The 14,992-nt window shown below is 39.3% G+C and overlaps 2 protein-coding genes and 1 pseudogene across 6 annotated transcripts; 2 read left to right on the top strand and 1 right to left on the bottom strand.

The window, feature by feature from the left end:
• The first annotated feature begins 681 nt into the window (after window positions 1-681).
• LOC144036755 (trypsin-like) lies at window positions 682-3,388 on the top strand (annotated as a pseudogene). The gene is made up of 5 exons (XR_013288723.1): window positions 682-787; window positions 1,383-1,546; window positions 1,677-1,815; window positions 1,893-2,128; window positions 3,052-3,388. The product of XR_013288723.1 is annotated as a trypsin-like (transcript).
• On the bottom strand, window positions 3,388-7,243 carry LOC144036726 (tubulin alpha chain-like). Of its 4 annotated transcripts, XM_077547576.1 has the most exons (5): window positions 6,444-6,817; window positions 6,224-6,322; window positions 5,754-5,976; window positions 5,520-5,668; window positions 3,388-4,799 (listed from the first exon to the last, which is right to left on the bottom strand). In XM_077547576.1, the coding sequence occupies exons 2-5, from the start codon at window positions 6,233-6,235 to the stop codon at window positions 3,825-3,827; spliced, it is 1,359 nt and encodes a 452-aa protein (XP_077403702.1). In that variant the 5' UTR covers window positions 6,236-6,322; window positions 6,444-6,817; the 3' UTR covers window positions 3,388-3,824. The 4 variants fall into 4 exon arrangements, with proteins under 4 accessions (XP_077403702.1, XP_077403720.1, XP_077403729.1 ...); XM_077547594.1 differs by lacking the exons at window positions 6,224-6,322; window positions 6,444-6,817 and adding an exon at window positions 7,146-7,243; XM_077547603.1 differs by lacking the exons at window positions 6,224-6,322; window positions 6,444-6,817 and adding an exon at window positions 6,826-6,975.
• agmat (agmatinase (putative)) lies at window positions 6,909-12,193 on the top strand. Its single transcript, XM_077547615.1, has 7 exons — window positions 6,909-7,225; window positions 7,763-7,965; window positions 9,269-9,317; window positions 10,588-10,783; window positions 11,697-11,876; window positions 11,956-12,040; window positions 12,110-12,193. The coding sequence occupies exons 1-7, from the start codon at window positions 6,909-6,911 to the stop codon at window positions 12,181-12,183; spliced, it is 1,104 nt and encodes a 367-aa protein (XP_077403741.1). The 3' UTR covers window positions 12,184-12,193.
• Window positions 12,194-14,992: the final 2,799 nt, after the last annotated feature.

Raw genomic sequence — 14,992 nt, 5'->3', positions numbered from 1 at the left:
TTTAGGATCAAAATCAACTAATTCCTAATTTCCTTTTTAAAAAGTTTATTCGGACCAACTGTTCAACAACAGAGATTTAAAAAACAAAAAATCATTTTCTGTGTAGCAAGGCTCAGGAATGGCACAATGAATAACGTTTAAAGATGACCTGCTGGCCAAATCATGTGACCTACAGACGAGGATCATTCACCTCTCCGGTGTTACTTTTTCATGATTTCTATGTACAGTGCTAAACCTTTGTTTGTAAAGCAAGAGCTTCGACCCATTGGGATGGGTCTAGACATCCCACAATGCTAGGAGAAATCTAGCACATCTATACAATACGTACAAGAGCTGTGAACATCTAGTAGGTCAGATTCATTGTTAAAGCAAATCGGGTTTTTTTCAAGGAGTTGGTTACAATATAAGAGGCAACGTGGCTTGTTAGAGAAACTTGGAAGGTAGTCAGTTGTGGTTAGGGCTACAGGTGAGTGACATTTCTAATACACTGTCAAGACCTGATTCAACTTTTATGATGTGACAGGCTTTTAGTAACTAATAATTGATATGACCAGCAAATATTGTATGTATACGTTCCATTGTTTAATTACAACTTTTAAGTCGTGACCATATGAGCAATTGGTCTTGAATGTCCTAATGAAAATCTTTGTCACATTTGCATAGCTGAGCAGTGGTGATTTGCATGAGGAATTAACTGCCTAATGTTGATTTTTGTTTTTGCAGATGAAAAAGAAAATGTTTTTGTTGGAAAGATCTGCGCTATTACTTTTGGCATTCTCTGTAACAGGTAACTTTTCTTTGGTCTAAGGTGGAGTTTCTGCCACAATATTATTAACATATGAAATCATATGTAACAAGTTTTTTTTAATGTATGAATTACTGTATGATTATGTTAACAATAAGCAAATGCTTCAAGTACATTTCCAGTATAGTTATTTATTGTATTCAATTCCCACCTTCCTTTATCTTCCAGTTGTCCATGTTATTGCCCTTAAATCTACTGTCAGATTTATTTTCATTTCTAAAAGAGTTGTTTACATAAAACAGTGTACTTTAACTGATGACAAACAAAAAGCAATAAATGTTTGTATTGGGTCTACATTGTGCAACTTTCAAAATTCAGCATTATTGTCCTTGTAAAGTTAAACAGAAAGCAGATTATATCGGAAATATTTCCATTTCTCATAAAACATAAAACCCTACTGCACCTCCATGATTAAAATATTTAAGTCAAATTGGATTTCACACCTTTGAAGATATATTATAGTTGCATAAATTCTCCACATCAGTGGTCCACAAATCAATGTTTCCACACTTAAGAGCTCATCTCAAGGACTGCCCACCACATGTCTGACATTGAGCCTTTTCCACATGGCCTTTAGAGACATTCGCACAAAGGATTATTGGGGGTTATGCGGTCCAGCCGTACTCCATCAAGTATCAGGCAGATATCTACTGTAAGTGTGCTGAAGAAATGGAAGCACTACTGTGGAGGAACACTGGTGCATCCCCAATGGGTGGTGTCTGCTGCCCACTGCTGGAAACCGTAAGTACTGCGCAACACTAGAAGATTTTCAGAAATTGAATTGCGGTCACCAATAATGCCATACAATTTATTTATTTTTATTTTTTTTGCTGTATAACTGTATGCAAACCGCGTTGTGTGGGACCTCAAGGAGCAATATAATGAGGGTGGTGTTAAGTGAAGACAGTCTATCCAAAACAGAAGGATTTGAACAAAAATTCAAGGTCTCCAAGATCTATGTCCACAAATTTAGCTACAAGACATTCGACAATGAAATCATGCTAATCAAGGTAGAAGCTTGAACATGCTGTACAATGGTGAACAATATTAAACAATAATGGTCCAATTAACTCTGTGTACGTTCTAGCTAAGCGATCCTGCAACGCTCAACGCCAATGTTCAACCGGCCAAGCTGCCAGACCCAAACAGCCCCGAGCCGCCCCGGGGTGACATATGCACAGTGAGTGGTTCCTCTCGCCTGTGCTGCGGGCTGTGGATGTGAACACACTGGCTTCCTGCATCTACTACTACTACTACTGGGTCAAGATCACTCCAAACATGCTGTGCGCTGGATCTCAAATGGGGGGCAAAGATTCTTGCCAGGTAAAGGAAATTATATTGTCAAATAACGTGTATGTACGGAGTCCCTCTGGTGCCAGGGTATTAAAAATACAGTATATATATTTTTTGCTCATCTGTACACACAGTTTACTAATCTGTTCCCACAGTTTACTAATCTGTTCCCACGGTTTAGTAATCTGTAACCACAGTTTAGTAATCTGTAACCACAGTTTAGTAATCTGTTCCCACAGTTTAGCAATCCGTTCCCACAGTTTACTAATATGTTCCCACAGTTTAGTAATCTGTTCCCACAGTTTACTAATATGTTCCCACAGTTTAGCAATCTGTTCCCACAGTTTAGTAATCTGTAACCAGTTTAGTAATCTGTTCCCACAGTTTACTAATATGTTCCCACAGTTTAGTAATCTGTTCCCACAGTTTAGCAATCTGTACCCACAGTTTACTAATATTTACCCACAGTTTAGCATGTCAATAACAAAGAAGAACACTCTAATATTTAGATACAAGTTAGATTTATTTGAAAACTGGAGTAGTGTGAGAGTGTGAAACAGGCGAGACTGTGGGTACAGATTACTAAACTGTGGGTACAAATTAGCAAATAAATAAATACATTTCATACGCTGGCACCAGAGGGGCAAGTATGTTTGTCGGATAAAGGCATAAGGGTGCTTTCTTTCATGTTGGGCAGATCTTTTAAGATCAGATGAGAACGTTTGGCGGCACAGTGCCCAAGTTGTTTGCATATCATACAGGTTGTTCCACACCTCTCACCCAAAGATAAACTGTAGCTCACCTGTGTCCCCAATGAGGATAGAAAATGGAGGGCTTGATGGATGAACATTTGTGACTGGAAGAGCAATACAAATACTGATTTGACCTGATTCCATCTGATCCCCCAAAACTTGTCTCAATCTCAAAAAATCTTTTGTCTGGTCTGGCCACAGGCTGACTTAGGTGGTCCTCTCATCTGCAATGGCGTCCTGAAGGGCATCGTGTCCTGGGGTATCAGCTGCGCCAACCCCCTTTTCCCTGGAGTTTACACTAAAGTGAGGAACTACGTGTCTTGGATCAACTGGATAATTGAAAATGAAACGTCAAACGAAAAGAAGACAGGCTGCTTGAGTTGGATAAGACAGTCAACAAAAAGGATTGATCATTGACCACAAGCAGCATCTTGAAAATTCAATTTTGGTGTCCCATTTTTTAAGCAGTCTGAAATATATGTATATAACTACAAAAAAATCAGCATGCTTCATGTTTAAAAAAAAAAAGAAGCAACATTCAAAAGAAATGCATACATTTTATTTAATGTTCAATGTAGAATTACACAATTTCCTTTGTGCCTTCCTCTTCAAGGTTTTTTTTTTGTCCAAATCTGCCTTTTAGTTCTATTTTCATGCACATTGCATACTCTTGTTCAACTGTGTTTGAGTAGTGACACACAAACAAAAAGTCATTTAATTGCTAGTAAATGCCATTCTACAAAAGTAAAATATTAAACTTGTTCAAAATGTTGCTAAAAATTTTGACATTTAAAAATGAGACATCATGCACAATTTTGTTTATTTATTTTTCCTAAGACATTCATTCTGCTACAAAAGTGCATTTTAGGCGAAGCCATGTGCATTTGTGCTGTGAGACTGCACTTTTTGGAACACATTCCAGACATTTAAATTAACCCATATAAACATTCAACTGTAACAGCGACTTTGAATTTTTACTCCTCTCCTTCTTCGCCGTCACCATCAACAGAGTCAACTCCAACCTCCTCATAATCCTTCTCCAGAGCAGCCATATCTTCTCTGGCCTCCGAAAACTCGCCCTCCTCCATGCCCTCGCCCACGTACCAGTGAACAAAGGCACGTTTGGCGTACATCAGATCAAACTTGTGGTCGAGCCGAGCCCAGGCCTCTGCAACCGCAGTGGTGTTGCTAAGCATGCACACAGCCCTCTGCACCTTGGCCAGGTCTCCACCAGGAACCACAGTGGGTGGCTGGAAGTTAATGCCCACCTTGAAACCAGTGGGGCACCAATCTACAAACTGGATGGAGCGCTTGGTTTTGATGGTGCCAATGGCAGCATTGACATCTTTGGGAACCACATCACCACGGTACAAAAGGCAGCACGCCATGTATTTGCCGTGACGTGGGTCGCACTTCACCATCTGATTGGCCGGCTCGAAGCAGGCGTTGGTGATTTCAGACACCGACAGCTGCTCGTGATACGCCTTCTCGGCCGAAATGACCGGGGCGTAGGTAGCCAGGGGAAAGTGGATGCGAGGATAGGGCACCAAATTGGTCTGGAATTCCGTCAGATCGACATTGAGGGCACCATCGAAACGAAGGGAAGCGGTGATGGAGGAAACAATCTGACTGATCAGCCTGTTCAGGTTGGTATAAGATGGGCGCTCGATGTCCAGGTTCCTTCGGCAAATATCGTAAATGGCCTCATTATCAACCATGAAGGCACAGTCAGAGTGCTCAAGCGTGGTGTGGGTGGTCAGGATTGAGTTGTAGGGCTCCACCACAGCGGTAGAAACCTGGGGAGCCGGATAGATGGAAAACTCCAACTTGGACTTTTTACCGTAGTCTACAGACAGACGCTCCATCAGGAGGGATGTAAAACCAGAGCCAGTACCACCTCCGAAGCTGTGGAAGACCAGGAAGCCCTGGAGACCGGTGCACTGGTCGGCCTGGATACACAAAAAGGAGACATTTTTTAAATTACAACTACAATGGCAACCAGTTGTGTAAGTCTTTTCCAATGCCAAAGAATTAGAAAAAAAAACCTGTTGATTGATGCTCAGTTTGTTTCTACTATTAATTAAATTATCGCAAATTCAAATGGAGGGAAGAGCCATTAATTCTTTGTGGCCGCGCAAAATGTTTTGGAAAAAAATTATCTACACTATTGTACCTAATAGAAACAGAATGCAAAGAATTCAATATTGCATCACAATTTCCTGTTTTAATGCCCATTCACATTATCCTCCTTCTGGTGTGTGCTTTAGCCACCAGGGGGCAGTACAACCCATTCTTAAATAACGAGTTTCACAAGAGAGACCCAGTAAACTGACCATTGTGCTCAAATATCCAGTGTCTAAAGGGTTGCAATTAGCCTATTTTAGTTGTTGCATTGATAGTATTAAATTAGCAAATTTTCAGTTGGTTAACATAATGTGTAATGGTCTTAGTTTTATGTTTAAACTTTTTACTAGGAATTGCAATTAGCAGGCACTTGGCATTGTTTTTGAAGAAAAGTTTGTGTTCAAGATCTGCTGTTTATTGTTTATAAGTAAGCTGTCACTTTTTTGCTCAAAAAACAAGAACAAAAAATGGCACAGCAGTGGTTCATCTTGAAAAAGTAATCTTTAATTTTGACTGATGTTATAGCCAGAACAATCAAGTTATACCAATTTGCGGATCCTGTCCAACACCAGGTCAATTATCTCCTTGCCAATGGTGTAGTGTCCACGGGCATAGTTATTTGCAGCATCCTCTTTGCCAGTGATCAGCTGCTCAGGGTGGAACAATTGGCGGTAGGACCCAGTGCGCACCTCATCTAAGAATATAGTAAAAATGAGTGAGACGTTACAGTACATAGCAGGTAACAGCCATGAGCTAGACTGTGTATGAGGATGAGTTACCGATGACTGTGGGCTCCAGGTCCACAAAAACAGCCCTGGGGACGTGTTTCCCAGCTCCAGTCTCACTGAAAAAGGTGTTGAAGGAATCATCCCCACCACCAATTGTCTTGTCACTGGGCATCTGTCCGTCCGGCTGGATGCCATGTTCCAGGCAGTACAGTTCCCAGCAGGAATTGCCAATCTGGACTCCAGCCTGACCAACGTGGATGGAAATGCATTCGCGCTGTGGAGTGGGGAAAGACAATAGATTTTAAGTTTCACCATTTAAAACAGTCAATATGATCCATTCAATTGTGTGTCCGATTTTTTTCCCAATCGCATCATCCTTTAATGCAGTGATTGCACAAATTATTTGGATCTTTTCCTGCCACACTGTCCAATTTTAGACTAGGCATGTTGCAGTACGCTCTTGCTTGCCAGATGGCCACATTTCCCAATGAGCTCCATTAACCGAAATCGGCTTTACTCACCAAAATGGACATGTGCGTGTAAAACTACACTACACAGAGAAAGCGTGGTGATTTTTTCTTTCTCGGATGGGCGCCCTGATGAAATAAACACTTTCCCGCCTCAAGAGACGAAAATGCAGAAAATTGCTTCAATTGTCAACCATTAAAGTAAAGGCCCAATTATATGTCCTCCATCTTCATTAACACTAAGACATATTTCACACACAAAAAAAGAGCTTACCATGTTGTCTCGTTGTAGAAGTTGATTAAAAACTAGTGCTTCGTATGAAGGTGGTCTCCAAGTGAACAGGGCGATTACGTCATGAAATCTCCGCCCCAGGTTCGGCAGTAAAATCAATTATTTTAAACTTTTTAACGAACGAGAGTTCACGTACTTTTGAATACTGTACTGAGAAAATCAGCCTAAAAAATACAAACGAATCAAACTGATCCTTAAACTTCACTGAGAATTCAGCAATGAAATACAGGTAAATATACACAATTGTGTACAATAAGTTGTCCGTATAATGTTTCGATTTGAAACACCCAGTAGGAGCGAAATTTGAAGTCATGTCGAAATCAACACGAATAAAACACGTGTGCGAAGTCGAGAGTCAAGCCACCTTTTATATAAAGTTGCGGTAGGGGGTCAAAGGTTCTCCTATTCAGAGCACGGAGAGCTTGAGCAGGAGTCAGACGTTGAGTCATGTTCACAGCCCTGATTAATCGTCCTCGTCTGTTTTCAACAGCTGCACGCTCATTTTCGCCACCACTTCGTCTGACACTTGATAGCACGTCAGAGAGTCGAGATTCGAATCGAACCGGGTTCGCCGAACCCCGAACCCCCAACAGGAAATGTTCCGGGAAACATTTCAACGTGCCGCCCAGCGCCGAGTTTGTTGCGAGGGTCACCGGAATCCCCACAATGGGGAAGCTGCCTTACCAGGACACGGCGGACGGTCTCGATGCAGCCTTCATTGGGGTGCCGATTGACACTGGAACTTCCAACCGACCCGGAGCAAGGTGCTGTCCCAATCCTTATTTGGTCATTTGGGCCGCGTTCTGGAATATGCTTTTGCTTTAGTGCCTCTGTACGGTTTTATACAAACGCATTTATTTGTACATATCTTGGCACTGGATTGTGCATATGAGCTGCAGCAATGTATATTATATGTTAAAGTGCAACGTTATCATTTATTTATTTATATAATATGCTCTATTTTTAGTGGTTGAATGTTATGATTGATTAATTTCTCGAATTTGGCTATAATATATACTGTATATTTTTTTATCTGCACCCTCGACTATCAGTCACAGGGTGCATAAGCCACATCAAGACAGAGAAACATTCATACTCACATTCACAATAATAATGAGTGGGACCTAAACCAATGCTTCCTGCACGGAAGACTGGCAAATGTACCACTACATTCAACAGTAACTCGGGTTTACAACACTATTGAAATTCTTCTTTCCTGTACAAAATGGTCAGTTGTCCAGAGCTCACCTAAATTGAAGCTTTCAATTAAAAGTTAATGAGATTCCTGTTCACCATCTCAGGTTTGGTCCAAGGCAAATCCGAGTGGAATCGGCCTTGTTGAGGGCCTATAACAGCGGTACCAGAGCTGCTCCTTTTGAGTCTCTTGTGGTGGCTGACATTGGGGATGTCAATGTGAACGTGTATGACCTGAAGGACACATGCAGACGTGTCAGGGAAACCTATAGAAAGGTGCTGTCCTCTGGCTGCATCCCTTTGACAATGGGTGAGTGTGGGATAAGATAAATGACACCTTTTTTCCCCACCAGCTGTCCTTCAAAAAATCTGACTAAAAATGTTCTAGAATCTAAGGCTGCTCGATTATGAAAAAAATTGAAATGATTGAAATCACGATTAAGACGATCATTTGTTTTTTTGGTACGAAACAAGAAAATGTTTAAACGTAAAAAATATTAAGATTTATTTTTAATTATTTGAAACACTATAATTATGCAAGTTTCTTTTGGACCAAACAAGATTGGTTTAATTAGTTATTTAACAAAAAGAAGGTATAAATATATACATGTAATCAACTCTCAATTAGTATTAAAACTATTTTATTTTTGTTCACGATTATGCCAAGTTTGTAATTGTGGAGGGTAATAATTGAAATTGTAATTGGATTTCGATTAATTGCACGGCTACTAGAATCACACAATGAGGAGGCAGAGGCTGGGAAGAGCCGGACTCATATAAAAGTGTCGGCTGTTGTAATGTCAGAATCCGAATCCCATCTATTTCTTCTGAAAAGATGCTTCAACCTCTTTATTTCCACTGCAGTTGAAGTTTACTTTCAAAATAGGCGTAGAACAAATAGAATTACACCTTGCTCATTTAAAACAACCACATAGGTCACATAGACCTTAGGTGGTGTTAGGCATATATGTATAGCACATTTCATTCACAGGGCAACTCAATATGCCTTACACAAGGAAAGACAACACATATAAGCATAAACAAGCACAGCAGTAAACATTCTAGCTAGCAGAGATAGCAAAAGTAGCTTACAAAATGTACTAAAAGCACATTGACAATGTTAAAACATTAGACAGCAAACTTTAAAAACATTTAGAGGAAAGAGGTTTTCGAAGACACACACACACACACACACACACACACACACTGTATAAGCTGTGTCAAGATAGTAAGGTAAATTTTAGGTGATTGTTCCCGTACTAATACTCCCTAAAGGTTTAACAAAAACAAGATGAGTATTGTAAGTAACTCATTGAGCACTGACAAATCACAATAAGAAGCTTTTAAGTAATTTTGAGATGAACAATAGTTTGGGGCCTAGCACAGACCCTTGGAGAAACCAACCCCATAAGTGATCTGCCAATACTGATATATCTGTTCTCATAGTTCCTTGTTCTTTGTGGAAGATGGATTGGAAATTTTGACAAATAGTGCACTGAAATGAATGACATACTCATTTGACCTTGGAACTTTAAAAAGCCTAGGGTTTCTGCTGTTTAGAACACAGTGTACCAGTTGACCAAACAGCATTTTTGTTTTTTTTTCATGTCCAGGTGGAGATCACACAATTACTTATCCTATTCTGCAAGCTGTTTGTGAGAAGTAAGTATACTGTAGCAAGGAAGCTGCAATTATTTTTTTCATTCACAATATGTTTTCATTATCCTCTGTTAATTTCCACAAAGCAAATAATCTTGTGTAGTACAGTGAAACCTCTTAAGTTGAACACCCTTAAGGTCATACAATTTGAAACTTGAAAGTCGCACAAGTGCAAAACATCTGTCATACAGACACATATTCCTAAATCCTCAACAAGGGGTCTTTAAAGGAGAGTGTGAGGTGGGGGGAAATACCATATTCAGAATATAGCTAAATCACTTTTTTTTCATAGTTTGGCTGGTTCAGCATTTTTTACTCAAGTGGACTTGTATATCGCTGGCGTCAGATGGAATCCTCTTACTTCCAAAAGCATCGCTTTTCATAAGACTTACTTCGTCTTCATCTTTTTTTTGCCGGTTGGTGAATAGCTTTGGTGCATCACCACTGGTGGCCCGAAGGTGGCGGTAAATGTACCAAGCATTGCACACTGAGCGTATTTCCGAAGGTGTCTAGGACTAGGGAACGAGTCTGAGATCTACTATTCTTGTAAAATAAATTCCTCCCAAAAATGTGGTTTAATATTCTGGATTAATTTGTAGTCTGAAAAATATCGTATCAGTATAAGGAGATTCCATTCAAAGCTTTAAAACTCTGCCATCAGAAATAATTACTTCAGAAATAATTCACTGCCATTGACGGTTATAAACATCAAAAATCATATGAAAACCTAGAAATTTTTATTGTACATTTAGAACAGATATAACATTTGTGCTTAATCGTGAGTTAACTATTGAAGTCATGCGATTAATTACGATTAAAAATGTAATCACCTGACGTCCCTAATTTTTAATAATCGTCTTGTCAGGCGATTAATTTTTTTTAAATTGTAATTAATCGCATGACTTCACTAGTTAACTCACGATTAATCGCAAATTTTATATCTGTTCTAAATGTACAATACATTTTTTCTAGGTTTTCATACTCTTGTTAACAAAAGTGAAAAAAAAAGTTAAGCTAATAGAAATAGTTCAATAAAATTTTTGACGTTTATAGCCGTCAATGGCAGTGAATGAGTTAACAGTCGTTTCCTATTCACTATTAAATGTGTGGCTTGTTTTTGCACTTGAGGATAAAAATTACAATTGTTTTTATAGTAATGTTAATATTAATAAAGTTTTGTGATGACAACATAAAAAAAGGATCCTCAAATAAATTGTTTGACTTGAGAAGTTTTTCCATATAGAGTCATGATTTTACCTTGTGCAAACACCAGATATGGACCCGTTGGGCTCATCCATGTGGACGCTCACTCTGACACCAGTGATGTGGTCTTGGGGGAAAAGATTGGCCATGGGACCCCGTTCCGTCGATGCGTAGAGGAAGGCCTGCTGGACTGCGAGCGAGTGGTGCAGATCGGCTTGAGAGGTTCCGGCTACTCTCCTGATTCATACGAGTGGAGCCGGGCGCAGGTTCGCTGATGGACGTTGTTTATCCTGTAATTAGCAACAATGATACCACAATGGTGCCTTGAGGTTCCCTTTTTACAGATTTTTTAAGATATGAGCTCTCATTCGCCAGATTTTTTGTCTTTGACTTTGCGAAAAGAAATAAATTGCTAGATGGTGGCAGTGGACTCTACATGAAGGAGAATTTTGTGGCGTTTCTTCTAAAATTATTTTTTTCCACTGAAGTTAAAGTTTACTTTCAAACCCAGCAGGCGTAAAAATAAATAGAACAATTGTTGAACAGTCTCATGTTTCTTCCTCAAAGTGTGACGTTCTCAAAACGATATAGACCGATATGATTCTTTCCAGGCCAGTACTGATTATTAGTAGTCAAGAAGGCCGAGAAGCGGTACATGGAGCCAATATTTGTTTGTGGTGAAACTGAAAGTATTTAGTCCAAATTTTGACGCCAATAGTTTCAATTTTAGTATCTCCAACACTTAACTCTATTCAAATGCATTTAAGGACTTGTCTACTAACCGGCTTTTCAGATTTGCAACATGTTATAGGTTTTTTATTATTATTTTCAATCTTAGAAAATAGACATTTGTTTTCAAATTCTAACAATAAGTGCAGGGAGCTTGCAGGCTAAGTAAGCAGTCTCATAAAGTTACAAGTAAATAAAATGATAAAAGGAATGCTATCCATGCTGTTGGATTCAAGTGTGGTAAATCTTTAACATTTGCCACCTCAGGCATCTTTGCTCAGGTTCTAAACATGGCCTTGCCTAGATAAAGAACAAAATCAACTAATTGGAGATTACGATCCAAAGAGGGGTTAATGCCCACTGATTAGGGTTCTTGTTGTACCAATGTGAAATAATAAACTGAAAGCTTTATTTTGAGAAAATAATGAAATGGTGTTTTTTTTTTTCCAGGGATTTCGGGTGGTTCAAGTAGAAGAATGCTGGTTCAAATCTCTGGCACCTCTAATGGATGAGGTCAGGGGTCAAATGGGAAGTGGCCCCGTATACCTGAGTTTCGACATTGATGCTCTTGACCCAGGCTTTGCCCCTGGAACAGGGACACCCGAGATTGCTGGGCTCACTCCAATTCAGGTACACGCGGTTTTCGTCATTAACTGGTCTTAAAATAGCAGTGCAACACAAATCTATTTGTCATGTCTTGAACATTAAGGGAGTTGAGATTATCCGAGGCTGCCGTGGACTGAGCCTTGTGGGATGCGATCTGGTTGAGGTGTCTCCACCCTACGACACAACGGGTACTTGACTTATTTTTCTTTTCTTTCAAAATGCCCGACAACGTCACAATCATGTTTTTTCTTTCACAGGAAACACTGCCCTGACAGGTGCCAACCTCCTCTTTGAAATGTTGTGTGTCCTCCCAAATATTAAATACTACTGATCTTAGACAAGCCAATGTGTTATCCTTCTGACGCAGAAGAAATATTCAAATTTTTAACATGAATGCTAATGAGTACACAATTACAATATTTTTGTGTAGTGTATTCCGGTTGTGGTGAGAATCTGCAGTTGAAAAAACAAAAATGAATGTGAACATGCATTTATTTATGCCATAAAATGTATTTCTGGAATAACTTTGCTGTGTTCCTTCATTTTTTTGAAAGGCATTTACAGTACTTTTAAGGAACACAGATGATGTGATGACAACTGTGTATTTGTTAATATCTTCACTGTTTTTATTTGCTTATAAGTGGGAGGTGAGGAAGAGTCAAATATGCCAATTCCAAATTCTGGGGGAAACATTTTTGTGAGTTGTTCCGTTTGGCCCTGTAGATTTGAAAGCATCTAAAGGGCGTTACGGACAGCGTAAACATGTAATGTAACTTACTCTCTTAACACAGCTGCTTCCTGCAGCTGCCGAGTCCAGTCGGACTTGGACTGGACCAGAACATCTATTGTTATTTTCACCACAATTCCAAACCATACAAGGTGCAGTATAACACTTTTTGATCCCGTTCGGGGTCACCGGTGGGATCAGGTTGTCCCATCTGATCTTGGTGCATAGAAGAGGATTTCATTGGTCACCAGACAGACAAGCATTCTCAACAATGGGAAATTTAGAGTTTTCATCTGACCTTCAAGCTGACGTGCAAGATTTTGGATTATGTGACAAACTGGAATGCCTATAGTAAACCCTCCCAAAAACCACTGCATGGTCCGATTCGAGCCCCGGACGTTTGTGATCATGCTTGGATTTAATCTAAAAACCAGGAGTAAATCACTGCTGCCATGATTAACTGACAACCAGTGCATAATGTATCTCACCTCTTGCCCAAAGTCAGCTTGGTTATGCTTTCAGCTGCTTAACTAAAGATGACATACCATGCATGCATAAACTTTCAATAATGCCCTGATATGATCAATATGTGTTTTGAGGGTGACATGAAGACTCATGTTAGTTTAGCATATGGAAAACAACTAATGCAAGCAACTGTTGGGACAAACCCCCCCCCCAAAAGATGCTCCATTTGTATTGAAACTGCTACAGGAGTGATCATGCAATAATATTATAGACAGTTCTCCGTCCGGAGCAATGTAGTTATTACAATTACAATATATCCTGTCTGAAAGTGTCAATACAAGAATAATTTTGTCTCATTGTGTTTTGAAGGAATATTTAGATTACTATATTAAGTGTAATCTTTGCGTGTCCAAAATAATTGTATTCAGGATCTGATGAAGAAGTTTTCTTGCAAGAATTTATTTAGAGGCCTCTAAAGACACAGTCAGGACACCACTTCAGAATGCAACGTGGATCCCCCCAAGTGTGTGTCAATTTACAGAACATCGACTCATTTATACTCAAAAGATAAAAGGTTCCTCTTCCCCTCCTAAGTTGATTAAAGGACAGACATGTCGACTCCTAGTGACCAAATGTGTGATATTATTAGTAAGCAGACGTTTACATACAGACATGTTGATTCCAGGTTGAACAAAGGTGTAATCTTATTAGTAAACAGACATTTACATACAGTTCCCCTTCTTGACTGGGGGAAAAATGCAATTAGGATCTAACCCCAGACTTTTAGTCTCTAATGCCAAAAGGCTCTAAATAACATCATTCACATTCCTATCTTCAATAGCTTTGAGGGTGAGAGGATAAAATAAAGTTCACAAAATCATTATTCCACTGTATTATTTTAAACACTCATGATTATATCACATTGTTATGTCTATAAGTAAATTCAAAAACAGTAAAACCACAAATTGAAAATATTAAATGTCTTCAGTTTCTTATATTCAGAATAAAGTCACTGTTGGCAATACAGGGCACAAGTATAGAGAAGTATCCCAAACAGGGTGTATTGGTTTGATTTGGGACCATAATAATGGGTTTGGTTTGCATAAAGGTTTCTTCCCATGCTGCATGAATGATGCAACTTTTCCATAACTGCTAACTAGCTGGAAGTGCTGAGTCATAGACCTTCATATTTTAAGACTGCAAAAATGTGACACCTAGTGCTGTGATCTGTTGCTGATAGGTGTATTCGAGGCTAGTTTTGATGAGCGTGTAAGTGCATCTCATTTCTATTTATATCCAGGCCTCAGCCTTTAATTGGCAGCAGCTGCTGTGACAAATCTGCTGGGTACAGTTGCTCTTCACACTGACTGCTACAGACACAATGATTGGATTCATTCAGCTCTCTATATTGGCTTGGCATAGCCCATATGTTTGCAAACTCTGGCGGCACCGTTAAAGTGTAATTATTTTTTAATCTCATGAAAGAGGCACTGAACTCTCACAGCTAGGACTCCTTCCAATTTTGGAGTATGTATTTTTTGTGTTCCTCCACTAGAGGTCGCCTTATGATCAAGCATTCATTTAATGCGCAGTGGTCGTCTGAAAAGACAAAAAAAAAAAGCACAGGTTGGGTATATTATTTATGTATGTTGTAATTTTCTGATCCTGTTTCATTAAACCCTGTGTGAATTATTTGCATAATGTTATAAATCCTCTTTTAATGCTGCATTGGTATATACAATAGGCCTATACCCTATATGGAAGCAATAATCCCATGAAGGTTTGTGGCCAAAGTGCTGACACCACAACCAAAAACCATGAGTAATTGACTTTTGATCCCCCACCCTCTCATTTTTGTTTTTATATTTCCTAACATCATCAGGCCCGCAGTAGTATCAAATACACAGTACACCACAAATTAGGATCGCAAAGCTGTTTCATATAATTT

This window comes from Vanacampus margaritifer, chromosome 1, assembly GCF_051991255.1.
Source record: "Vanacampus margaritifer isolate UIUO_Vmar chromosome 1, RoL_Vmar_1.0, whole genome shotgun sequence".
NCBI classification, from domain to species: Eukaryota; Metazoa; Chordata; class Actinopteri; order Syngnathiformes; family Syngnathidae; genus Vanacampus; species Vanacampus margaritifer.
This window is presented reverse-complemented; position numbering and strand designations above follow the sequence as displayed.